The 27,699-nt window shown below is 34.1% G+C and overlaps 5 protein-coding genes across 6 annotated transcripts; 2 read left to right on the top strand and 3 right to left on the bottom strand.

The window, feature by feature from the left end:
• Positions 1-426: 426 nt before the first annotated feature.
• Positions 427-4,915, bottom strand: LOC125215613 (MLO-like protein 2). 2 transcript variants are annotated; one of them, XM_048117082.2, is made up of 14 exons: positions 4,558-4,915; positions 4,375-4,432; positions 4,122-4,273; positions 3,854-3,970; positions 3,666-3,729; positions 3,501-3,571; positions 3,238-3,312; positions 1,534-1,628; positions 1,419-1,468; positions 1,310-1,350; positions 1,088-1,228; positions 981-1,004; positions 819-886; positions 427-743 (listed from the first exon to the last, which is right to left on the bottom strand). In XM_048117082.2, the coding sequence occupies exons 1-14, from the start codon at positions 4,693-4,695 to the stop codon at positions 527-529; spliced, it is 1,311 nt and encodes a 436-aa protein (XP_047973039.1). In that variant the 5' UTR covers positions 4,696-4,915; the 3' UTR covers positions 427-526. The 2 variants fall into 2 exon arrangements, with proteins under 2 accessions (XP_047973039.1, XP_047973036.1); XM_048117079.2 differs by having other exon boundaries at positions 981-1,016; positions 4,558-4,852.
• A 4,134-nt stretch (positions 4,916-9,049) lies between these two features.
• Positions 9,050-11,830, top strand: LOC148930898 (uncharacterized; the record flags this gene model as incomplete). The annotated part of the gene is made up of 3 exons (XM_089066647.1): positions 9,050-10,860; positions 10,939-11,038; positions 11,123-11,830. Coding segments are annotated over exons 1-3 (2,550 nt in total), but the record flags the coding sequence as incomplete, so codon positions are not given.
• LOC125216924 (uncharacterized) lies at positions 11,805-15,476 on the top strand. Its single transcript, XM_089068049.1, has 8 exons — positions 11,805-11,943; positions 12,487-12,616; positions 13,356-13,434; positions 13,508-13,762; positions 13,838-13,964; positions 14,106-14,390; positions 14,466-14,573; positions 15,049-15,476. The coding sequence occupies exons 4-8, from the start codon at positions 13,512-13,514 to the stop codon at positions 15,361-15,363; spliced, it is 1,086 nt and encodes a 361-aa protein (XP_088924175.1). The 5' UTR covers positions 11,805-11,943; positions 12,487-12,616; positions 13,356-13,434; positions 13,508-13,511; the 3' UTR covers positions 15,364-15,476.
• A 1,314-nt stretch (positions 15,477-16,790) lies between these two features.
• LOC125215360 (serine carboxypeptidase-like 27) lies at positions 16,791-20,061 on the bottom strand. Its single transcript, XM_089067044.1, has 9 exons — positions 19,570-20,061; positions 19,393-19,485; positions 19,203-19,295; positions 18,901-18,986; positions 18,571-18,822; positions 18,350-18,477; positions 18,053-18,148; positions 17,857-17,962; positions 16,791-17,067 (listed from the first exon to the last, which is right to left on the bottom strand). Exons 1-9 carry the CDS (start codon positions 19,967-19,969, stop codon positions 16,918-16,920), a joined length of 1,404 nt encoding a protein of 467 aa, XP_088923170.1. The 5' UTR covers positions 19,970-20,061; the 3' UTR covers positions 16,791-16,917.
• Positions 20,062-21,704: 1,643 nt separating this feature from the next.
• On the bottom strand, positions 21,705-24,767 carry LOC125216337 (serine carboxypeptidase-like 27). The gene is made up of 9 exons (XM_048118027.2): positions 23,899-24,767; positions 23,713-23,808; positions 23,497-23,589; positions 23,315-23,400; positions 22,960-23,220; positions 22,633-22,760; positions 22,457-22,552; positions 22,232-22,337; positions 21,705-22,126 (listed from the first exon to the last, which is right to left on the bottom strand). Exons 1-9 carry the CDS (start codon positions 24,266-24,268, stop codon positions 21,986-21,988), a joined length of 1,377 nt encoding a protein of 458 aa, XP_047973984.1. The 5' UTR covers positions 24,269-24,767; the 3' UTR covers positions 21,705-21,985.
• Positions 24,768-27,699: the final 2,932 nt, after the last annotated feature.

The following is a 27,699-nucleotide window of genomic DNA, read 5'->3' as shown; positions in this document are numbered from 1 at the left end:
TACGTATTATAGATACAAAATTTGCGGCAATGCAGCTGGCCGGAGATTAATGTGGGGTGCACACTTCATTGCGAGCTCATGTAGAGACCCATGCATAGGGTTGATATGATTTCCAGAAATACTAATTAGAGTACAGATGATGTTGAGAAAATGAGATGGTGGTTTGCTTGTAAGCATCGTGGATCTACCTAATTTAAATGCCAACGAAATTCGTGGTATATACTCTCTCCCCTCCGTCCATAGAATAGTTTTACCATTGTGGAACGTTCCTTAAATTTGACAAATTCTAAATAAGAAAACTTTTTTTCTTTAAAAATGTTAGTCTCATTCTCTACTAACAATAATTTAATTATTTTTGCTATATGTCTTACTTAATCAATTCCGTATTAAAACTTGTTATTTCAAAATTGGTCTATTTTTGCTTAGTTGATAGTATACTGTTTAAGACCAATTCAACAAAAATCATAATGTTGACAACCAATTTAATTGATTAAGGACCGGGAGTTATCAAACATCCCTTTCCATCTCAATAACTGAAGTCTCTTTTTTTCTCACGGTGGTAGGGAGAGGCCGTCTGTCTTCTCCCGCCACCATGCATCTCCGTGTTCGACTCTCCGTTGACTGGCGGCCACCCCAATGCCACGTCATCGCTGAAAATGACTGGATTCATATTTGATCCCATCTGAGTGACTAAAGAGTAGAGAGGAAGTGTGACATAGCTGCACAAAACTTGTATCACGACACTGCCAAAACAAAAGAAGCACAACATTAGTATTTCTTGATGAATCAAGACATTTTGTAATGAAAGAAACATGTACCCCATCACACTAGGTATGATCAAATCCTCAAGATTCTCATGGAAGCAAGATGCATATCCAAATTTATACTGAAAAAAAAAATGAACACAGTTTTATTATTTTTTGTGAATAAATGTTGGAAATAACATAAATATTGTTTGTTTGAACAGTTCAACAACTCACCCAACTCCAAGCCAGTAGAGCAATCTGAAATGCATTCTGCAAAAGAATAAATCAAGAAACATAAACCATATAATGAATCAAAATAGCTGGTTATGAACAAGAAATACCTCAAAAAGAACAAAGCGGATGAGGAAAAGGAGAAGTTGAGGGCGACAAAACCAGAAAAGATCTTTGGTGGGACGAACTAAAAGGTTGCCTTGGAATTTTGTGATGATCACTTGCAATTTCGCTCCTACTAACAGTATTATCTGATAATTTCATCATGTTAGAGATTCTTGATCCGTAAGAAACAGAGATGTTAATTACATGTTGATGCGTGTTTAACTCACAATTAGCGAGATGAATGGCAGCCAAAAGTACGAGTACCACCCTGTTTACGAGAAATATGAACTCTGATTAGCCTAGAAAAAATGAAGAGGAAAAAGTGGACCAACTAACCATTGGTGTTGGTGAGGAGTAACAAGACAACACCGAACCATGATGCAGGACTGCAAAAATAAGAATCAGTTGAAAATGTTGCTAGAAAAAGAAGAACTTTTTGGTTCTTTCTAACCTTATTCCCACAATGACTTTGAAATCTTCTTCAAGTGCTCTGTTGATGTATTTTTGGAAATCGAATGATTCCTTGACTTGAGGCGATACATGTTCCTAAATTTCGGATAGTTGAAAAACAAAACACTTGTTAGTCCATTGGATCTTGTGATCTAACAGTTAAATTAATATCACGTGTCGTCTAATAATGTAGTACTTCCTCCGTCCCAGTTTTGGAGTCACATTTTGCCATAAAAGTCCGTCTCAGTTTTAGAGTCACATTTAGAATTTTCCATATTTGATCATACAATTTTATCCCATTGTTCATCAAAATTACATCAAAATGTCATTATCTACATTAAAATAAACCAAAATAAAAATAAAAAACCAAAAAGTAAAAAAGGGACACACCTTCAACTAGGGATGTCAATCGGGCTAACCCGTTCGGGTTCGGGCCAGCCCACTCGGATCGCCGGGCTATTTGGGTGCGGGCCATTCGGGTTATGAATTTTTCGGGTCATAAATTTTCAACCCTAACCCTAACCCGTCGGGTTTTGGGCTAACCCATCGAGCTATTCGGGCCTAAAAGTTTTCGAAAATAATCTCTTGTATCAAAATTTTCTTCTATAAAATAATTTTAAATTTAGATACTTTTTTCTTTTAGTTTAGAATCATATAAAATCTTCAAATTTTTCATAGTTTTCTTCTATAATACTCCCTCCGTCCCCGATTAAGAGTCACACTTTTCCATTTCGGTCCGTCCCCAATTAAGAGTCACACTTCATTTTTACCATAAATGGTAGTAGGTCTCATATTCCACTAACTCACTTCACTCACATTTTATTATAAAACCAATATAAAAAAGTGGGTCCCACATTCCACTAACTTTTTCAATCAACTTTTCTTTACATTTCTTAAAACCTGTGCCCGGTCAAACTGTGACTGCTAATGGGGGACAGAGGGAGTACTTGAAAAGAAGCCTTTCATCTCGATCAACTACAATATAAATTAAAGCTTGTGTTCGTGTCATTATTATGATATTGTTCGTAACTAATTCTTTATGAAAATTAAAAATCATATCTTACATGAATCATTATTAAAATGATAAATATATTAAGATTTTGATGGGTTAGTCCTTAATTTTGTCTTGATTGGTTTTGGTGGTGGTAAGACACTAGTGGCAGATGATGGGACGATGCAATAATGAATTGAGATGGAACTTGAAAGCTAATATTGTGTGATCTAGTAGAAAAGTTTAGAATGAAAATTGAATAAGACTAATGATTGTGTAGAATGAAGATTGGAGATTCAAAAATATAAAAAAACCCTTAAAACTTAATATTTTATAATTAAAACTCACAACCCATCGGGCCGACCCGCAACCCGTTCGGGCCAACCCGTTTAATCACCAACCCATTCGGGCCAACCCGTTTAGCCCGTTTTATATTCGGGTAATAAAATTACAGCCCTAACCCACTCATATTATCGGGTTGTTCGGGCCGGCCTACGGGTTTCGGGTTGAATTGACATCCCTACCTTCAACCAACTTCATTTATTACACACTCCACCATCTCACTTCATTTATTACACACTCCACCATTTCCTTAAAACCCGTGCCATAACTAAATGTGACTCCAAATATGGGACGGATGGAGTACTATTTTAGTAAAACAATATAACATTATAGTGTAATAATGTAGCATCTTAGTCTAATAACGTAGCTTACTTTTGCAAAGTCATGTCTAAGTGCTAAGTAGTCCACTTTTGCAACTGCTGGGTAGAACTGCCTGAAGAAACACACCTGCCAAAAATGGAGAGTTGATTGTGGATTTACAGAATAATCAATATAATGTGTTACAAGGTAATCAACATACAAGTTCAAAATAATCAGGATAGTGCAGTATGGTAATCAATGTTTATTTACTAGAAATATTTATGTTTAGTGAACAAATAATAATAATATAGCAAATTAAAAATGGAAAATCTTACTATCCAGAGAAGAAGAGGCGAGCGGCTACGTCCAAACGAGGTCTCCTTTGCAAATCTCACTCTCTTCGGATCTACACCAACAATATATTAAAATACTAAATTAAAATTACGTAACACCAATAATTATTATTTCACAAATTAATTTAGTATTTTCTTAATACTAACTATTACAGTATCGGTACTCATCAACCGTCTTTGTTTCATCCTCCCATGCTTTCCACTGCCTCATCTAATTCAAAATAAATTTTCCACTAATTAAAAAATAGTGAGACCCAGTTATTAATTAGTCTACTTCAATAGACTAATTTTGGTCGACAGAGGGAGTATTAAAATTTTCGGTGAATGTTAATTACCTTTAGTTTTCCGAAGGCGTGAGTGACAACACAATAGACTACACGAACAAGTGCGAGTACAAAAATGAGGATACGGAGCTCGTGGACACCATCTTTTGAAACGAGTTGTTCATTACCCTGCAATAGTTGTACACAACCTACTACAGTATAATAAACAGTACGACCTCTCGTCCTTTAAAAATAGAAACTTTGGAAATAATATGAATTTTAATGTACAGTTGTTGATACTTATTTTTTAAGGACGAATGTAGTACAATTAAAAGGTTACCTTAGCGCGACATGGATCATAGTAAAATTTTCTCTTATGTGTCTTCCTACAAGGATGCCAAGAATTTGCAACACTCTTTGGGACACAAATATAAGAAAGTTTGTCTTGTGTCATTGTCAGTAGTAACGATATGAACCCAAGCAACATAAGCTCTAAAAAAGTGAAAAAAAAATTATTTAGCACAAATGTTCAAATAATTAGTTTAGATACTAAAATCAAGCAACAACTAGTGATATTTTAGAGACAAACTTACCTGCTTTGATCTTCTCTAGAGCTTCACATATCAGTAAACTTCTCATTTTCTTTAACCACTGTAGTCAAATCAATAGAGCATATCCATTATCAAAATCGTCACTATTATCAATATCGATATTATGATTAAGTGATGTGTGATAACTAACTTCAGGTCGAGCGTGTCGCACAAAATTAAATTTACCAATTCAGCGGGATGAATGAGGTGTTCAATGCGGATGGAGATCGCAACCAACGCGAAGCAAACTATGGTGACCGCACATGTTGCCGTCGACTCCAATGACTTATACCTAGGCTCCACATACGAGGTTATAGTAGACATATTTAATAGTATCTCTCAAGTCGTAGGAGACTTAGATGTATAAGATATTTTGTGGGAGATCTTGGTTTATATACTACAGAGGGAGGAAGACTCAACCAGTTAAGAGATCAAATTGTCATTTTATGAGAGTCAAGATAAGACGGATAGAGACTAATTTAATGCTATCCTCGAAAAATAGTTTAGGTTATTGAAATTGCTAAAAATTACTAGTAAAAGACATAATTGGTAGACAATAATAAACCATGGATCATATCATACCTCGATTATTCACATGTTACCTCAGTTTTTTATACTATACCACAAACATTAAATAATGGATTCGAGAAACAAAATTTGTGTCGAAAACGGTGAGAGTTGGTGTCGTTGGGAGCCCAGCTCTGATGCCTCCTCAACCACCCTTCGCCCAGTTGAGACAAGTCTCAATTGGAGCGTGAAATAAATTTGGTTGAAGGTTCACTTTGAGTTAGATGTATGTACGACGATGCGTTGATTTTAGGCATCATTCTAATAAATTACTACTCCACTAATCATCATTGGTTTTAAATGGTTAAATGATGACTATATCTTCTTTGTTTTTAAATTCTATAGGAATTGCCAACTGAGGCATCATACTATTTGGCACATCACAGCACCTATTTAAATTCTTAAAATTCATTTAGTTTTTGTTTTTAAATTTTATTTTCATCTTTATTTATAGCTCGCCTTCTAATTTTTGACATGAACATTTTTTAAAAAAAAGAATTGGAACGGAGGAAATGCCTACATAAAGGCTAAACCATGCGTTATTTGTTGGATCCTCAGAATTTGATTTCACACTTATTTTTTCTAGATATTTAGATTATGTTCCCTAATACAAAGGTTAAATATAAAACATCACTTTCTGAGCTTTCGACTTCGACTTTTGTATACTTTATTATGACTTGGCAAATTTTTTTATACGTCGAAGAATTTTCTGAGTCTCAAAGTTTGGAACGTTTTGCGTGTAATGTAAGCATCATGATATTAAAAATCTTACAAATGGTACGCACACATATATATAAATTGCCTACTTTACCTATATTAACAATTACTACTTCTTGCAATTCATGTTATATATAAACCAAATTAATGCTCTAAGCTAATTAAAATGAAATTCATGTTATATAATACGAGCATTTTACTAATTAGTTACTTATGTCACGTAATAAACACCTTTATTACACAGTACAATTATTTAAATTTATGATACTCCACTATAGTCCATTTTTATACTATTAAACCAAAAAAACGTTATATATGATTTTAGATCAACATATTATATTTTATGGCTTTTGATCTAAACCTTAACTTGATCCATATATGCTAATCCAAAAAGTGATGGAATTTTTCAATTTTAACGATCAATTCATTTTTTACACATATTTATAATTAGTCATTAATATATAATTTTAACGATCAACTAGCGCCAATTGGTCATTAACATTATACTTAATTTTTATTAAGTTAGCCATTAATATTATAATTTTGCTTCTTGCATTGATTAACTTAGCCAACATATAATTAATTAAGTTTTTCTAAATTGTAGTACTACATACTACCTCCGTCCTAACGTAGTTGAGTCGTATTCCTTTTTTAAGTTGTCCTAATGTAGTAAAGTCATTTGTTTTTCGGGCAAAAACCTTATTATTTTTTCCTCTTTAACTTTTAATACATTAATTTCTTAAATCTCGTGTCCAAAAGAAATGTCCCAATTATTTTGAAAGGAAATGAGTATTTAATTATGAGTGTGAAAAGGAATCGAATGGATTATGACAAAATATCATTTAAACTCGAGATATTCATCGAGTTCTCTAGCTATACCGGCCCACAATACATGATAAACCTCTACTAGGAAAATACTAACATCTAAGTACAGTCCTCGTAATTTATTTACAATTAATTATTTATGTTAGAAAAATTACTCTTTATATACAATTTACCAATATATTATTCTTTGGATTGTTGTTTATAAAAGACGAGTTTTGGGTCATTTTTAAATATTTATAAATTGTGGGTGTGATTTTGGATATTTATAGTTTTGAGCGGTGATTAAAAGAAAACCATGTTTTGTAACCGTCATGAAAGAAAAATGTCCGTTAATAGCATGCATTAAAAACGGTCAATATTTAATTAGTAATTTGAGTGTCATGAATCAATGGTAATGGTGAAATCGTTAGACTCATCCTACAATTATCTAAATTTATGATTGGCAGTTACATTCATACAATATAAAAACATAAATTGAATTTAAATGGCAATAAAAATGACATTCACTATTGCTGTATCATAGAAGTTAATAAGTACTCATTCAAATCAATTTTCAACGTAAATTAAATTATAGGATGCAATCATGTTATAATTGCATCAATTTCAATGTACACTTTTTATCTATAAATATGTATAATTGGGTAGCATATAATTTACTTTCTCACCTTCTCCTATTGCATTACGAATTCTCTGCCGAATGAAAAAAAAATTATCTTATGGTTATGTCACTTTTTACCAATAGTTATATATTCATATTAGTCTATTGCATGCATTTTTTGTATGATTATTATGTTCCAAACATTGTGATATTCCTAGAGAAAAAAAAATTGAAGCCATGAAATTTACGTTTCTTCAGGATCTAAAATCTAGCAATACTATATCAGTTATCAGGGTCTGGTTTGTAAGTATTTTTGAAATGACTAAATATGGAGACAAAACAAATGTCATTTCCGTGAAATGTATTTTCCAAGGCCGAATGGTATGGGTGTTGTTTCTTATCTTATTACATTTTTATTTTTTAATTTCTTAAACCATTAATCGTTATTCTTTTCCATGAGGAGCAATAGTATTGAAGGAACATTTTCCGGCAATTTATAAAAAATGTTCCTTAACAAATAAGGGATGAATCAATTGTTTCTGTTTCTCATGGTTTGTGAGAAGATATAAATTCAGCCCCCTATTATAAATCATGATATTATACAATCATTTTGTTTTTGTTTTCTACTTAAATGTTTATTTAACTATTTTGCTCGCATGCATAACATGTAATTTTTGTATATTGTGGGAAATATATTGTAGATTCGTTACTTATCATAAAAACCCAACAAAACTTTTTGCTTCCTCAAATTTATAACAGGAATATCGCACTACAAAAAAAACGCTAGTTTGCAAGCACAAATTTGCAAGCACATCATGTGCTTGCAAAATCTGGTAGAATTTCGACCAAATCAGCGACCAAAATGCAAAATAGATGGTTGCAAATAAATTTGCGACAACTTTTGCGAGCAAACCAATTATGCTTGCTATTTTGCGAGCACACGGTGCTAGCAAAAGCATGTTTGGTAGCAAACACCGACAAAATGCGTGTAAACTAATTGTGCTTGCAAATTTGGTTGCTGTTTGCTAGCACAGTTTGTAGTGCTCGCAAATGTGCTCGCAAATTTGCTAGCACACTTCATGGTGCTCGCAAATATTAGATCTAATCCAGATTGTACCTGCTGCATCTCTCATTCTTTCTCATTCTCATTTCTTCTTTCTTCTCTTTTCTTCCTTCTTCCTAGCGATTTTTTCGATTTGAACGTGTTTCTTTGCTCGTGGTTGGATAAGCTTGCCATTTTCCTATTATTACAAGGTACGATTTTTATTTTTTATTTGCTCTTCTAATTCTATGATTTAAATAATTTATTATTTTTGTTCAAGGTGAGAAATGCTAAAAATTAAAACAAATATTGGAATAACTGAATTAATACTCCATCATTAGCTATTGTAGAAGTTGGAATTAGGGCCATATAGTGATAACCTAATCTCGGGCTCAACATTTAGAATTAACATTTTGTTATAGTAACTATCAAGTTTCATCTACTTAGCCATTTTCTTCCAAATAAAAATACTGATAAAATGTGTAATTAATTACTTGCAAAAGTCTTAGACTCTCTGGATAATATATTTAGTGGCTTAGAAAGAAAGGATATTGGATAATTGAGTGGCTCTACTTGGCTCTTGTATAAAATCTCAATTAGATTTACAATTCATTAATGGGAAAACGATTTAGATCCCAAGAAGTATTAGGAAAAATCAAACAAAAAACGTGGAGAAAAAATGCTTCCATAAATAATTTGAAATGTTATTTTATTTTATTTGATTTGATTTTTTTTTGTATGATAGGATAGTGAAAATGAATATTATTCCGGGAAGAGAGTGGATGTATAAGAGAAAATTTTCCACTGGAGAATTTAATCAGGATTTTATTGATGGATTAGATGAGTTTATAAATTTTGCTATTCAACACCCTTCTAAAATGGATGGCTCGAAAATTAGATGTCCATGTAAACGCTGTGATAATAACAAATATTTTCATACGGACACGGTGAAGGAGCATCTTGTGAAGAAGGGGTTTACTCGGAATTATTATGAGTGGATGTATGCATCTGAAGTTACAGCTCAATCAATGCGATGGCACGCAGAGCACGCCCAGACTTCAGGGGAGATGCGTCATCCAGCGGATTCTGCAGCATGGAAAACATTTGACAAGACGCATCCCCTATTTGCTTCTGAATCAAGAAATGTCAGGTTAGCACTTAGCACAGATGGATTTCAGCCATTTGGTCAATCTGGTTCACAGTACTCAGTATGGCCGGTGATTTTAACTCCATACAATTTGCCTCCGTGGATGTGCATGAAAAATCCATACATGTTTCTCACTGTGATTGTGCCCGGTCCGAAGAATCCCAAGCAGAATATTGATGTGTTTCTACAACCCTTGATCGCAGAGCTTAACGATTTATGGACCGAAGGAATCCCTGCATATGATATATCAAGAAAACAGAACTTTCAGCTACACGCAGCGTTGATGTGGACTATCAGTGACTTCCCTGCGTATTCAATGTTGTCAGGGTGGAGCACATCTGGACACCGTGCGTGTCCATATTGTATGGAGGACTCACAAGCTTTCTCCTTGAAACATGGACGGAAAACCACTTGGTTTGATTGCCACAGGAGGTTTCTCAACATAAATCATCGATTCCGCAGAGACAAAAAGAACTTTAGAAAGAACAGAACTGAGCATTCTGGTCCTCCTCCATTCTTAAATGGAGAACAAATACTTGATCATCTGGAACAATTTGAATTCAAGAGAGTATTTGATGAAGGTGCGGAAATAAACTCTGAGTTGAGCAAGATTTTTGGATGGAATAAACGAAGCATATTTTGGGATCTTCCGTATTGGAAGACAAATGTGATTCGTCACAACCTGGATGTCATGCACATAGAGAAGAATGTTTTCGACAATATCTTCAATACCATCATGAATGTAGAAGGCAAGACGAAGGACAATGCCAATGCAAGAAGAGATTTGCAAGAGCTTGGTATACGACCTGAACTTTGGCCATATGGCGGGAAATATCATAAGGCTAATTTCACGCTTGACAAAGAAAGTATGAATTTATTGCTCAAGTGGCTTAACATTTTGAAATTCCCAGATGGTTATGTTTCTAACTTATCAAGATGCATTGATATGAAGAAACATAAGTTGTACGGTATGAAAAGCCACGACTGTCACGTGTTTATGCAACGATTGCTACCGATTGGACTTCGTGAGTTACTCCCACACACTGTATGGGAACCTTTGACAGAGTTGAGCAATTTTTTTAGAGATCTTACTGCCACAGTGATACGGGAGGTTGATATGAAAAAATACAGTGAGTCGATTGTGGTTACCTTGTGCAAGCTTGAGATGATATTTCCCCCGTCTTTCTTTGACTCAATGGAGCATCTTCCAGTCCACTTAGCATATGAGGCATTGATCGCTGGACCAGTGCATTTTCGATGGATGTATCCATTTGAACGGTACATGCGCAAACTGAAGTTAAATGTTAAGAACAAGGCTGCTGTGGAAGCATCAATATGTAATGCGTATTTGACCGAGGAAGCATCTCATTTTTGCACACATTACTTCGAGTCACATGTTCGTTGCCGAGGTAGAGATGTCCCTCGTAATGACGATGGGGGAGGATCTACTCACCCCGAAGATATGCTTCAGATTTTCACATATGATACCAGATGTGTTGGGAAGGGACGGACACGATTCTTGTTAGAAGCCGAGTACAAAGCAGCGCATACTTACATATTGCTTAATACTCAAGAAGCGAAGGAATTTGAGCAGTAAGTTTGATTTCATTAATAATTGATTATTGAATTAAATATTTGTTACTTAATTATTGATTTCTTTTAATAATGCAGTATGTTCATCGAGCAATTGCGCGAGTCGTATCCTGGAATAACTTTGCCGCAGATAGAGCAACAATTAGAAGATCACTATGCATTATGGTTCAATGAATATGTAAGTTTTTTTTATAATATTTAGTTTTATATGTTTTTAATTGTCAAAAAATTGTAATTTATTCACCAAGTTTTTGGTATACAGGGCCAAAACAACTTGCCTCGTGATAGTCATTTGTACTATCTGTCACAAGGACCGTTGACCGAGGTCACAAGCTATAATGTTTGTATAGTCAATGGATATAAATTCCACACATACTCTTATGGGAAGAGTAAATCCACCGTCAATAGTGGGGTATGTATCAGAGGATCGAATTACAATTATGAGGAGGATGACTTCTATGGAATTTTGAAAGAAGTTGTGGAGGTAGAATATCGTGCAAGACCGATTAAGAAAGTTGTTTTGTTCAATTGTGGATGGTTTGATCCGACTCCGCATCCACGTGGTGGTACGATTGTTCATCCGAAGTACAAAATTGTAGAAGTGAATACACTGAAGGAGTACCCGAAATATGATCCCTTCGTCTTAGCCAAACAAGCATCTCAAGTTTACTTTGTACCTTTTCCGAGCAAGAAAAAAGATAAGGTAAATTGGCGAGCAGTGCTCAAAGTTCAAGCAAAGAAATTTGATTCTAGTTACACCACTATGAAAGAAGCAGAAGAAGATGCGGCTTTTCAAGAAGATGAAGTGGAAGTTCATGAAATTTCTGATGATGAGCGATTCATAGACCCTGCACGTTGTGATTCTAGCGGCACAATGATTCCAATTTTGAGAGAGGTCGAAGAAGAAGAAGAAGAAGAAGAAGAAGAAGAAGAAGAGGAGGAGGAGGACGAAGAAGAAGAAGAAGAAGAAGAAGAAGAAGAAGAAGAAGAAGAAGAAGAAGAAGAAGAAGAAGAAGAAGAAGAAGAAGACGAAGACGAGGACGAGGACGAGGACGATGATGATGAATGAAATTTTCCATCCAGGTTGGCTTCATTTAGTGCTTTTCTTTTTAAATTTCATTGAATTAAATAATATTGAAACTTTGATATAAATCTCACTTTTCACTAATAATGGCTTCATTAACTTTTTCTTATTAATGTTTTGCAATTTCCGATTTTGTTTTGAAATTCACATCATTCATTGATAAGCTTCTCCAAAAAAATTGAAAATGTATATGATTTTGCCATCTTTATTGGAAATGCTGTTAGAGTTAATTTAAAGTTAATTTAGTGTTAATTTGCCATTTTAATCGAACCCTTCCGCATTAACTTCCAATTTAGAGTTAATTTGCAATTTCCAATTTCACAAAACCCTTCCGCTACTCATCTTCATCTCCATTCAATTTCCTTCTTTTTCTCCATTCTCGCATAGTTGCCAAAAACCCCTAATTCAAGTGATTTTTGATTTTCGTCTTTGATTTTGATTTGGTAGATTCCGGTTTGTTTGATTTTTGAATTGATTTTCGATTTGGTAGATCCACAAGTTGCCAAAATCTCTTAATTCTGTTTAATTTTTTGATTTTGAAGCGCGAGTCCGTGATTTCTACCCCTCTTCCTCTCCGCCGTCGCTGCGCAGCTACCGCCACTTCTTCCTCTGTCGCTCGACCACTTCAATCCGCCTGCTACCGCCTCTTCCTCTCTGCCATTGGAGACCTAGGTACTGATCTTCTTCCTCTGTGTCGCCTAACCTCTGTTCAACAAACTGCAAGTTGCAATACTTTGATTTGCTTTTTTCTTCGAGATCAGATGGAAGAATGAATTTATATGTGGAACATCTGATGCATATAAACTATTTTCTATGAATGGAGAGCTTATAAAATTTTATTAGTCTACTCTTTGTTTTTCTTCTCATATCAGTCTACTCTTTGTTGTGTATTTGTAATGAGGTTTCTCTGAATTCGAGCTCATATATATAAAATTTGGAATGATAAATTTGCGAGGTATTGAAATTTGAAGCTGACTTGTTTGGAACTCAATTAGTGTATTCTGGCGGAAACTTTGTGATATACTGAATTCAGGGGGTTTTCCATCCTTACATGGTAGAAGTGAGTGAGAAAGCAAGGGATTTTGATGTACTTGTGTTTAATGTGTATTTTCTGGATTTCTCTACTTTGTCCATCTGATTCCTGGAGAGATAAACCTATTTCGAGATGAAAACACTTCACCTAATCAATGATAGTAGTATATGATTGTAATTATGCTATCTCTGTTTTCTGAACTGAATTTAAAATGTATAAAGGAAGATCCCTGTAACAGATAGGGTTTATTACATGTATTCCTCTTTGATAGCTTTCATTTTGTGAAGATTAAGCTATGTTTTATGTTTCTATTTGGATATTGGTGTATTTGCATAATGTTTCATATGTATTAATATATCTTTTTGTTGTTGGACGTAGGTTTGTGGTAGAATTGTAGCTGATCCGTCGCTGCAGGATGTGTTTTACTTGTATCAGGCTCCAATCACCCCCATCTCATGTAAGAAAAAATGTAACATCATTTGCTCAGCTATAGAAATCTGCATAACTTATGTTTATGCTTGAACTTATAGTTTAATGCCTAGAGGAGGAATTACCGGACGACGTAGAGGAGCCTCATCCCGTGGCACTCCTCTTAAGGATCTAGAGGACGTTCCTCCTGAGATAGAGAATCTCTTCACACTTTTTGACGCAGAAGTGTCACCAGAAGAAGAAGGTGAAGAAGAAGGGGAAGAAGAAGGGGAAGAAAGGGAAGAAGAAGGGGATGAAGATCAACCTGATCTCCCCGATCGATACGGAAGAAAATTTATAGATTTAGAGAATGGAGTGTAAGAAGATGAATATGTTAACAGAATTTTTATATTTTTTTCAAAGTTACTAACTATACATTGATTGATGTGCAGGCTGACCCCTTCCAAAGATGTAGCAAATATATGTCGAGATGTTTTCCATAAGATTGTTCTCCCAGACGCCTTCTTTCAGAAAAGTCTTAAGAAGCACCACATTGGTGTTTATTGGCTGGAGTTCAAGGTAATATGCATCTTTATTTATCATCATTGATTGGATAGTCTTTAGAATTTACATTGACTGTCATTAGAACACACTTCTTTTCTTTTATTTATTTATTTGATATGTTGTTCTAACACTCTTTTTCTTTTATTATTTGTGCAGAAATATGCTAACGTCGAGAAGTATGATCAAACTCTCGTGTTAGATGCATTTAATAAAAAATGCAGAGCTAGGTATGGCGACTACATCAGCAAAATGAAAAAGAAGAATCAGAAACCAATCTACTTCCCAGAGGTCGTGTGGAATGAATATGTTAAAGCATGGAATACGGCTGATGCTATAAAGGCTTCCAAAAGATGTTCCAACAATCGCAGACAGGGAAAAGAGAAGGCTCTTCCCACACATGCTAATGGTTGTGTTGCATTTGATGTGACAGCCAAAAAAATGGTAAGAATTGTATTTTCCAGTTTCAATTGTTTACATTTTTAATTACTGTTAAATTTTTATTAAAATTGTTTGTAGGCTAAAGAGAACCAGGGAAAGCTCCCTCATTTTTGGGACCTGTTTCTCAAGACTCATAGGCTAAAGGACTCACACGAGTTATGTTCACAAGAAGCCAAAGAAATTGAGGTAATTTTCTTTCATGTTGATATTCAGTTGATCTATTGAAATTTTACTTCTTTGTAGATAGAATTCAGTTGATGCCTGACTTGCTTGAGTTTTATTAAGCTTCAGTGAATTTGTTTTGTCATTTGAAATTGTAGATTACTGATTGTAGATTTTTATTAAGCTTCAGTGAATTTGTTTTGTCATTTAGTTGGTGCCTGACTTCTTTGTAAATAGGATTCTCATGAGATTTGTTTTGTCATTTGAAATTGTAGATTACTGATTGTAGATTTTTATTAAGCTTCAGTGAATTTGTTTTGTCATTCAGTTGATGCCTGACTTCTTTGTAAATAGGATTCTCATGAGATTTGTTTTGTCATTTGAAATTGTAGATTACTGATTGTAGATTTTTATTAAGCTTCAGTGAATTTTATTGATATTATAAAACCTGTTTGGCTTATAAAACCTGTTTGGCTCATGAGATCATCTTTGTTTGAAGAGGAGAGTTTTGGCAAGGGCTGATGAGTTGCGTGAGGAAGGGATTGATCCAGATTACGATGCTATTTTTCTGGAGCTTTTTGGGAGGGTAAAGAAAAGGAAACAGGTCCCCGGAGCTGGGCAAGCTACAAAGTTGTATTTTCCATTTGCTACCAGCTCAACTGCGGGCTCTTCATCTTCCAGCTCGTCTGGCCTTAGCACCGAGCAGGTTGATGAGCTTCTCGAGCAACGAGTTCAGCCTTTGCATCAAGAGATCGCAGAATTGCGGGAGCTCGTAAATGTCCTTAGTCAGCAAGTCCTAGGAAGAGTGGCTTAAATAGATTTGAACTAAATTGTGGGAGATTTCATGTTTATAAGGGGATGCAATATACAACTAGTATTTTTTTGAACTAATCTTGTTTAATCTGAAAAATGGGATTGAATTGAAGTGTGAACCAATATTTTGTATCTATGTAAAATTTGAATTTTTTGTCATTCAATTGAGTTATTTCATATTATGATTTGAAAAAGTAAATCCTAATATTAATTTTTAAAAAATCACAAAAATTTAATAGAAAAATATTAAAATTTAAATGCTGAACAACAAGCACAGTGGTACTTGCAAAATGAATTCAGAAAATGCATTATTGTTTGCGAGCACAGTGAATGCTCGCAAAAGTTAAATATGGCGACAACCTGGAGGAAGTTTTGCGAGCAAAAAATGCTTGCAATGTACTAATTTGACCGTTAGAATTTGCAATCCAGTTTGCGAGCACTAGTCAATGTGCTTGCAATTTTTAAACATGTGCTTGCTAATGTTCTTGCAAATTTTGCAACGAACGAAATGGGAAGCACCTTTTTTGCTTGCAAAGTGCTTGCAAAATGACTGTTTGCAAGCATATATGCTTATTTGCAAGCACTTTGGTGCTTGCAAAACAACTTTTTTTTTGTAGTGTCGGTTATTTGTCTTTTTATTTAGATGGGATATGTATCATCGTCAATTGTAATGTGAGAAACTGACATATAGAACATTAATTTCAGCAAATGTAAATTTAGTTTTACAACTTTGCATTAATTATAGTTAATATTGTACAAAAATTATTATATGAATTTAAATTAGTTACAGTGATATAAATAGAAGAAATTATATAACCCGTTAGTATTATTTATTCCACACAGAGGGAAATAATTGCAATGTCCTAAAAATATTTAAGTAATTAATTCAAAATATAAATTTATTATGATGAAATTAAATCGATCCATGCATCGCATCGGTGTTATACCGATTATCGTATATATTAACCAGACTTCAAAGTCTTCCACTAGTTTACAAATTTAAATACTCGTATAAAAAACTTCCAAATCCTCCAGTTCTTTGACATGTTCAAGTCCATAATTATCATATCAACCAGACTTCAAAGTCTTCCACTAGTTTACAAATTTGAATAAAAATGAAAACAACCATACACAAAAATGTTCGTTAAATTATTACTAAAAAATTCACGCTTCAAGTACCGATATTATTGTCTAATATAGTAAGCAAATTAAGTTGTGTCTATTGATATTGAGTTAATATAATTGATTAATATCCTAAATTGTAATCCTCTATCTAGACTTATGATATTAGAAGGTTACAATATTGTTAAGAACTAAAAGTATGCAAATAAAATAACTAACGGGCACCACCAACCATAAGTAAAACCAATTTTTGAGGATGAAAACATCTCCAACTATTATTGTTCCGAATTCTTGGCGAGCAAAGAAGAAAGAATAATAATCTATATATCGACTAAGTTAAATTGTCGATAAAATAATAAATAAGTACAATCCTTGACTTCAACAATTGCTCTTAAAAATGCGAAATTAACAACAAAAAATAATACAATATGTGTTAATTAGGTGTCATGGGCAACATTTTATTAGCTAAAAAATGCCTAAAAAGAGTTAAGGCAAGCTTAGGCTGAGTTAATGGAACTTCATGCCCTGCCCCTCTTACTGTGATATAGGTCAGTCCTTCATATGTTTCTGTCCACCCACCAACCTGCTCAAAAATATTTAGTTATTTAATAAATTGTAGAAATAATTAATTAGATAAAAAATAATTAAAAATAAAAACAAGTTTATGACTCGTCAAGTGGAATGAGATGGTTTGGGCCGGGACAGCTTGGCCGGGTCGGCCCATGCCCGGCCTGATGAAAATTAAAATAGGCTTAGGCTGAGATTATCGGCTAAGACGGGGGCCACAAATTTTATTTATTTATATCATAAGCATTTCATTATATTCATATTTTTCCGCTTACAAAATGAGTCTGGCTTGGGTTTAGTTTTCAAAAAAAAAAAGTCCAATCCAACTCGACCCACTTTAGTAATGACTTGGGCCAAACTGACCCGGTCTATGTCCAGATCATTTGACAACTTTATCATAAACCCACTGCATTCAATATTTTGGAAGAGTAAAGGTCAATTTTGGTCCTAAACATAGGACCAAAATACGAATTTGGTCCAAAATATTCACTTTTTGAAAAACAGGTCCATAATAAATGAAAATGTCGCTGAAGTAGTCTCTTTTTTTACGGTTCTGTCAAAAAACTAATGGTCAATGCTAATTGCACAGTGACATAACCGTTAGTTTTTTACTTAACCGTCCAAAAAAGGACCACTTCGACAAGAATATCATTTGATACAGACCTATTTTTCAAAAAGTAAATATTTTGAACCAAATTCATATTTTGGTCATATGTTTAGAACCAAAATTGAACTATACTCTTTTTGGAATCACAACATTTAATTGTTTTTTTTTTAAATTTTAAAATGAAGAAAATATATGTACCTGATGTTTGTCATACCAAGCATGCCAAGTAGTATTGAGTTGTAGATTTAGAGCTTTGAGGGAATAACGTGTTGCAGTTAATGGCAAAACTGCGTCTGTGTCGCCACTGTCGATCATAATATATTTCAATAAATGAAATAAATAAACATGTCAAAGTTTAAGGGATAATTAATTTGAAGGGATGTGAAAAAATTACCTAAATACCCATATTCTGAGGCCGGCATTTATAAGCTGCTGAAAAATTGGAAGCATTGATCTGGGTGAATCCGTCCATCCCCCTCTTATGACGTCACTGTTAAATTGTATACAAAATATTATTCCAAATTATTTTTAAGTATTTTTTGTCTTAGTTAATTGAAATGGGGTTTTATTTAATTAGTACAGAAATATTACTTCTTTTTTTAATGAAGGCGAGAAATAGGAGATGATGTTTGTTATTAATATAATAGAAATAGAAATTGAAATGAATAAATGAATGAATAAATAAAATTACCTGCAGGTGGCCCAAGGGTGAGGGATTCCAGTTATGTTGGCATGTAAAGCCCTTTGCACATCTGCTCTATTCATATACAATTTCGTGTACTTGACAACGCATTGATCGTTCCCTCTAAACTTCCAAGGCTAAAACGGTCAAAATGTTAATAATAATAATAAGAAGAAAATGTAACATAAACTTTCAATTTTTGCTTAACAAACAACACATAATATTATTACCAAGGGAGCTTTGTTGAGGGTGGCAAGCTGATCACAAGGGCTTTGGTAGATGGCGTAGGGATTGATGTTTCCGAATTCGGAGTAAGCCGAGGATAGAGCTGTGTAGCAATCATCTGAAGGGAAGAGGAACGAGTCGCGGGGGCACGACTCGTTCAGTTGAGCGTAGGTCGAGTCCCCGACCAATCCGTGGTTCCACCAGAACTCAAACGTCCCGATGTTGTCGTAAAAATCGTCGATCAACGGATTCCCAAGCTGCCAACCATGAAAATATTTTTTTTTATTAATTTGTTGACATTTTTCTGTATTTTCTAATTTTCAAGAGTTGCTCACCAAGAAACCTTTGAAGTTGATGATGGGGTTGTTGACGCCTTTGTTACGATCGACGATGATCTTCGATAGCTCGGGAATATAATGACCTTAATTAAATAGGCATGTATGCAAATATTGATCCATTGAAGTTAATTTATTAAAATCGGTTGACATCACAAAATATATAAGGGGATGTTGATTCATGAATATCAGTTATTGAAAGTCAACAACTGATTAATGAATGAGTTAACTGATAAGTTCTTAAATTCTCATTTTAATTTAGTTCTCAATTGACCACAATTCTACGTGTGTGTGATAATTACCTGCATAGCTTTCACCAGCAATGTAGAAAGTTCTATACTTAAACTGAGGGAACCTTTCAAACCACCTTCTCAAGAATTTATAGGCATCATTTCCTGTACAATTTTGAAAATTATATAAACTCATATTTAGTTATAAGATGGATTTGTTTATGTGTGTGTGTGTGTGTGTGAAATAGTTGGGACTTGGGACCTGTTCTTTTGTCACCAGTTCTTCGATCAGATGAAGAATTTGAGTATGAAAAGCCAACACCAGCTGGTGAATCAAGAAACAACAAATTGGCCACTGCATGTATTAATCAACAAATTATTTCATGATCATGAATATTTAATTAATTAGATTCATGTAGCTCAAAAATATGTAACATACCTTTATTCCAAGCATGGGGGCTCAAGGAGAGGGTCCGGCCATCGGGCCGGACACGAAACGGGCCGATTTCCTCGGATGCTCCATAAGCAATGGAGGAGCAGCCCGGCCCGCCATTGAGCCACAAGACTAGCGGCTTTGATTCGGGCTTCTTGCTCGCCTCCACCAACCAAAAGAAAAGGGCCCGGCCCGCCTTCGCGTCCACGGTGACGTAGCCCGAGTACTGCGAGAATTTCACGTTCGATGGTTGCCCCGGGAGTTTTATGATCCTATCTCTCTCTTGTTGTTTAGGATAGGTCAGGCCTGCTGACATGGCAAGAGGTGGCACGAACAGGCATACTAGTAGCGCGACGAAGATGGGCCCGGAAAGGCATTGGGGAGAGCAAAGGGGGAGCCCTCTCATTGTAATGCTACAATTGCTAGTGATTAAGCGAAGTTTAGGTCATCTTTATTAGACCACTTTAAAGAAAAATGGGATGGGTTGTAATTTGTAGAGTGGAATTTAAGGTAAGTATGAATGTGGAAATATAATATCTTGAGATGGGCTCATGCATGTGATCAGCATTGATGGTAAGTTAGGAAGCAAATCTTGATTCCTTGCCAGCCTAATTTTGCGATCCCAAATAGATCTTAGAAAATATAAAAATGGGCAAATGTATCAAGTGTGAAAATATTGACCTTAGTAACCAAGGGTCATGCTCCAACATGTATACTAGTAATAAAATAAATTAGTGATTTAGTTACAAATGCTACATTATGTCAAAGGTTGGTGGTACAGTTGGTGTGGTAGTAGTATATAAAATGATTTTAATTTTAAAGAAATGGGTAATTAATATATGCTGTTGAATCTAATGCACATTTAACGTATTACTAGTGATGAAATATAGACTCCATACAATTAAAATCAACTACCACTTGACTAGAGAATATACAAGTTCGACTTGGTAGGTATTAACTGATTGAGCTCATGAACTATAAAAATAAATAAGATGTAAATTATGGAGCAATTAATCTATTGAGTTATTAGCATATATAAGAAAACTTGGTGATAAAATAATTGAAAGCTATAAAATTTCACATTGTCAAATTTTAGCTTTAAATATATCTTCTTAGGTTGCCATTAGTTACTTAGACGCATTATTGTTGATTTAGCCAATCTTGACAATTTCAAATGACACAATTATTCAATCCTTTTGGAATAATATTAATTGTGACAAATATGAGAGGTTTGAATTTTATTAATACAATAATAATACCTAAATTAAATAAAAGCGTCGATGTTACAATTTTCCAATACGAAATAATTGCTAGAAAATGTTTACAACTTAATTTGAACGTAAATGTGTATTCTTTTATGTTATCCAACAACAATAAATATTCCATTAGTTTCCAATCAATTACTCCAAGTATTTAATTTGCTCAAATCTCTATACAAAATATACCTTTTTAATAATATTTTATTACTTCAATTCGTATGAATTTATGTTTCAACATATTTTTCAGTTGTAAATTGGCCTATTATATCCTTCACATTTCACAATCAACCTCAGACATCCACAGTAGGGCGGAGGATGCGACGGAGGATGCACACATTTTTCTTTTTTTTTTTCAATTTTTTGGTATTTTCTTCTATATATATCACTATTTTTTTTACTTCATTTCACACCTTTCACTCCACTCTCTTCCCCATCTCAATTTCTCTCTAAATTCAATAATAAATTCCGAAGATTTTCATATTTGCAAGAATAAAATAAAAAATAAAAAATAAATATTGACAATAGGATTGCCTTTAATTTGTGGTGTTTTTATATTTTTATTCTTGCTAATTGATATATTTGCAAACATAAAAAATAGGATTAATGAATTTTCGTATTGTTTAAATATTCAAATAATAAATAAAATGCTTAGGGCGGGCTATAGTCCGCCCCATTGCAGGTGGAAGTGACGAAGGATAGAATACTGATATGGCGGAGCATAGGGCGGGCTTAGGGCGTCGCATCCTCCGTCCCATTGTGAATGCCCTCAAAAGTCAAACATTTCTAACTAGACACATGGTGCATAAGTTCGTCCCAAATCAAGACTCGAATTTGGTAACCAAATCTTGAAAACTTGGATAATTTAAAGAACACAGTAAATCATACAAACAAACATTACAAATCATACATATTGAGATTAACTCCAATTATAAGTCCAAATTGTTACATATATGTTGCTGAGTATGCAACTTCACTACTACAAATACTTGAATCAATCTATTCTTACAAAGTGTGACATTTGATCTTAACACAGGAAGAAAAAAAATAATGTACTCTACTCTCTCTGTCTTCTAACTATCCCTAATCGAAACGAAAACATATCTTATTCCATTCCATCATACACGAACCAACGAATCAACTATTTGTGTTTGAAAATAGTATATTTAGGTAGGCATTGCCTTGTTCTCAAGGAACGATCGGAAGAGGATGAATGCTTGTCGGGGGCGATGCAAGGGCACCTCATGCCCTGCTCCGGTCACTGTTACAAGAGTCAATCCGTCGTATATTTGGCTCCATCCACCAACCTATGTTCACAAATGGCGAAAAGTGGCATCAAAAAGCGATGAAATTCGACAGATTATGAAGCAGTGTTTATGTTTGAAGGATCTTGTTTGGCTTACTAGTCTTACCTTTTTGTTATCATACCAAGGATACCACTTTGATAGAGTCGGAAGGTTCAAAGCATCGATTGAGTAGCGCGTTGCAGTGACTGGAACGACCGAATCAGTATCCCCACTGCAAGAAAGGCAAGATCATCACATGAATTTTAGGTCAAGTGAACTCAAGCTACTCTAATTGATGAAGTTATCAAAAAAAATTTGTGATTTAATGAATGTTGGAGAAGGAATTCATACCTGAATACCCAAATCCGGATGCCGGCTGATTTTAGCTCTTGATAAATCGGAAGCATGGACAGAGGGGAATCGGTCCAGTAATTACCGACTACATCACTGCAACGGTGAGGGGGTTGTTAGAAAAAAAAAAAAGGCACGGAACAGGAGATGAGAAAACCACGAAAGGGTGAAGCTACCTGCACGTCTGCCATGGATACGAGAGCCTTGTCACGTTGGCGTGCATTGCTTTCTGAACATCAAGGTGATTGAAGTAGATCTGGGAGTACCTCTCGGTGCAAGGATCATATGCTCTAGACATCCACGGCTGTTTTTTCAAGGAAAACGAGATCCTCCGTGTTTTAGATACAATTGATTGCCACAACATACACCACAGATGCATAAAGACTGAACCAAAGCAATCATACTATTCATACTTTTAGCCATAGCTTAGTACTTCATTTAAAAGTAAAGAAATGAAGCATTTTTGTACCACATTTATAACTCAACTCTTATTAAAGACTTACATAGTGACCCCTTAAACGGCGTCTGAGTGCAGAAGTGTTATTGCAAGGGGGAGTGTAAATGCTGTAAGGATCAATGTTCCCCATCTCCCTGTCGGCTAGATTAAGAGACCTAACGCAGTCGCTTGAAGGATGAGTCGCAGATCCAGTGTCACATGTTTTCTGCAGAATTTTGTAAGTTGAATCTGAAATCAAGCCGTGAGTCCACCAATACTCAAACGTGCCAATGTAATCGTGGTGATCATCAGTGACAGCGTTCCCCACCTAAACATACAATGTTCAGAAACAAAGATTAAGCCAAAATGGAGATACATATTTACACAATTCTTCAACTGAGCAAAACTTAAAATGTATGTACCATGAATCCTTTAAAGTTCAGAACTGGATTCTGAACTCCCTTGTTTCTTTCGTATACGAGTTGAGAGAGCTGAGGAACATAATGCCCTGAAGAAGGATGAGCAACGAGCACGAAAGCCGTGATTAGATCATCTTCTCTTTGTCAAAATTGAGCTTTTTCATAATCATAAACATTATAAAGACCTGCATAGCTCTCCCCAGCAATGTAAAACTCTCTATGTTTGTATTGTGGAAACCTCTCCAACCAGTTGACCAAAAAGGTGTATGCGTCTTCGGCTGAAATTACAATACCATGAACCAACAACACATTCAGAAAATCAAGTGCAAACACAGACACATTTTGATCATTCCACAACAATTAAACAAATGAAGCCTCAAGAATCAAGAACAGCACAATACCAGTTCTTTGGTCACCAACAGTATACAAATCAGATGTAGTATTCGAATACGAAAATCCAACACCAGCAGGTGACTCCAGAAAGAGCAAATTAGCCACTACCACAATACACAAACCAATAATTAAGTATGCATCACAACAGCAAAAAGGAAACAATTTAAACTACCAAATCCAATTTCACAACATACATTTGTTCCAAGCATAAGGGTTGAGGAAGAGGGTTCTCCCATCCGAATTAATCCGAAAAGGGCCGATCTCTTCCGCAGCCCCATAAGCTACAGAAGAGCAACCAGGGCCCCCATTGAGCCACAAAACCAGTGGCCTTGAATCAGGGCCTCTATCCTTAGGAGCCTCTGTCAGCCAGTAAAAAAGTGCCCTCCCATTTTGCTCATTCACAGTCACATAGCCAGAATACTGGTTGAATCCAACATTTTGTGGCTGCCCAGGCAAGTATGTTATCCTATCATGTTCTTGATCTACACTAGACAAAGAGTGGCAAATTCCCACTAAAGTATTCAACAACAAGAAGCAAATTGCACAGATTACTGAACCCCCCATCAAAAAAAAATATTACCCCCCTTTCAAACAGAAAAAGAACCCAAATTGGATATAGGGTTCTAAATTCCAATTGAATTGGAATTTATCTACAGAAGAATATGATCTGCCAATGAAATATGGGATGGCAAATTCATAGTTATACTGATTGGCCAACTCAATCAGTTAAAATAAAGAGCAATATAAAAAGACAAGACCTCATCATTACAAATCCCTAAATATTCTCAGATTCAAGACTGGATTTTTATTTTTAAAGAAATGGCAAAATGAGAAGTCAGCTAGTTTTTACTGCTCCATTAACACCTCTATGCTATATCATTGACTCTGACAAGCACATGCCTCATGTTTATGGAGAAAAAATGGGGGAAACGAAAGCGACCCAATGAAATTAACCGGAATTGGAATTGGCCCAATTGGAATTAGACTACAGAAAAGTAATGGGATTTGAGAAAGTTTGGCGGCAATGATGAAGGTTTGTGATTGGACACTTGCAGCTCTGGCATCTGTGAGTTAAATTTTGTGACAAAGTCGTTGCTAAATATCTGCATCTATTATGATCACGTTCTTTTTATTTAGTTGTCTGTATTTTTAATTCATTTCTTTTTATGAAAAACAATGCTCCCAAAGGTAAACTACTTTTATTTTTTACTGAGGTTGTAATTGATAGATTAACTTAGAGTTGAATCACGATGAAAAGCAACACATTTTTTGGGACTCGTGAAACTATTTCTCATGGAGTACTATATAATGTAATTTATACACTTGCAAATGACACTCTTTCAACTTTATTAAACTGATTAAGTCATTTTACTAAGAATATCTTATGAGTTATGATACCTCAATTTCATCACTTTATCGCAACCTAAATTGTAAAAAAAGCAACAGATCAAACATATGAAATTACAATTTAAGAGTTAAAATCGGTTTATATAGTGACGAAGACAATTCTGTGTTTTTTGGTTGGGACAAAACGTCAATTTTGGCATGTAGCGTTAGTTGCCGACACTCAATTTGTACAACTACTATACACAATAAAGTTGCAACTTGTAAGATTTTATTAATATTAAAATATACTAGAATTTATAAATGAGTTTACAACTTGGTGTACTCTATGATTCTAATCATTATTTTGCTTGTTAAAGTAAGATGTTAAAGGTGGTGGCTTATAATAGTCAAAAATTGCTAGTCCATTTTGATTCAAGTAAACCGTGACTGAATTTTATTACTAGTAAGTTTGGAAATTGAAATTATCCTAGCTTTGTTAGTTAAACTCTTCTTGTTTTGAAACGTGGGCAATTCAAAGAAAAAGGCCTCGAAAAATTCAATCAAATTTATAGGGTTCAAGTAGATTGAATCATTTAATTTCAACTGAAAACTTGCTAGGTAAATTAGGATGTACTCATTCTCTCTCACCTTTTTACATTTTCATTTTTAATAGGTTCACTCAAAGTAATGCAATATTTTTTAAAACGTAAGCAGTACTCTCTTTATTTATCTTTTTACTTAACATAGTAAATAACATTGTATAAAAGTTCATTCCGAAAATAAAATGTTTTGCTTTGAAAAAGATGGAAAGATTGAAATAGAATAGAATCTAACTGTTGTTGATAAATTTTGTGTAACGGTGTTGTGATTCCTGTGACTAAGTCAAGACAACCTATTTTTGACATATATTTTGAGAATTCAATTTAATGATAAATAGTAGAAATATCTCAACCTTTTTGAGGAAAAATAGAACAATTTACCTTGTTAGGATTTCATATACATGTGGATTAAAAAATTCATAGAAGTGCACATGGGATTGGTTGTAAATATATGCAAGGAAAATATAATTTAATTATGTATATATAGTATGATTTCGACTTAATGTCGAACGTAATATGGTTTGTTGACTAAGGAATTGAACCAATTATGGGGAGGTGCACATGGGATTGGGTATGATTAACTTTTTCATTTTATTATAATTATGGATTATGGATATTGAAGAATGACAGCTTATTTAATACTACTACTATACTACATATTAAATTTAAAAGTGCAAGAAATGATGGAACATGTGCGTTAAGTCAACCAATAACTTCCCGATTAATAAAGGTTAAATTCCCAAGGATTTAATTGTTTAATTAGATTTAGGCCTATATAAGGAACTAGCTATGGATAACGAAATTAGCTTAGGAGTACTCTTAATGTGAGACATTATTTATAAATTTCTTGAGCCTCTTGCATTTGTACGACTTTTTGTAGACTAAACAAAATTGGATTTAATATACTATGTTTTTATTATGTCAATATATTGTGAACTTGATTTAAACATATAACGATTTGGTAATGACAGCAAACCAATTTGATACTCTGACACCTGTTTTTTTATAAACAAAGCAATTAACCAATGTGAATTTATATTGACTTAATAGTGGAGTTGTTAATGTTCGAAGGTAAAGATTCAGATTTGATTCAACTGTGATATGCAAGGTCTTCAAAAATATATGTTTATTTATCATTTTGTACTAAATGTACAAATATTGTGAAATTCGAACTTGTATCCTTTAGCATGATTAAATCTACATGACCAATTTGTCATTGCAAATGCAAATGCAAATGGACTAGGAAACATGAGTGTAAAAATATCCTTTTAAAAAAATTGAAAGAGACTTAACAAAATTGAGAATTTGGGCCTAACGAAGATCCATTAAAGCAATGGGCCCATAAGAATTAAATCAGATTATTTTACTATTACAAAAAATTGAAATATATAGAGTGCATGGAGATCCACTACGAGCTATATAAAAATATCAATTTGAATATGATTGATAAATTGACGAGGAATAATTATTTGCATATATTTCCTTATAATATATACAACCCATCTTGAAAACATAACGAAAATGTTAAAATTGTGACTGACTACTGGGGAAAATAGGAATACTTTATTTGGAAAAGGTGCCATACATACACTTCTACGCTTATTTTAGATAAGGAATATTGACATCTAACATCACGAAACTTTTAAAAAGTTGAGTTTTTCTCACGGACTTTAAAATTGACAAATAATATCACGAATTTTACCACGTATTTGTTTTTTCCCACGAATGAAAAAATTCCCACAAATAATACTATGATACCGATTTTTTTTCGTAATTTCTCGACAACAATTTCGAAAGTTTTAAGTTTTTCAATATTTGAAGATAGTTTTTTTTGAAGCACACCCTCAAAAATTGTTCTTCAATCTATTAAAATAACATGAATTTTTTCATTCGTGGGAAAAAACAAACCCAAGGTAAAGTTCGTGATATTATTTGTCAGTTTTAAAGTTCATGAAAAAAATTCAACTTTTTGAAAGTTTCATGATATTAGATGCCAATATCCCTTTAGATAAATATGTCTATTCTATTTAAGCAAGGTATGATACCTTGCCAATGGAACAAGCAACCTAA

Source organism: Salvia hispanica, chromosome 3, assembly GCF_029641045.1.
Source record: "Salvia hispanica isolate PSC_SH4W2 chromosome 3, Shi_PSC_v1, whole genome shotgun sequence".
In the NCBI taxonomy this organism is placed as follows: Eukaryota; Viridiplantae; Streptophyta; class Magnoliopsida; order Lamiales; family Lamiaceae; genus Salvia; species Salvia hispanica.
The sequence above is the reverse complement of the archived record's forward strand: the minus strand, read 5'-3'. Positions and strand labels throughout refer to the sequence as shown.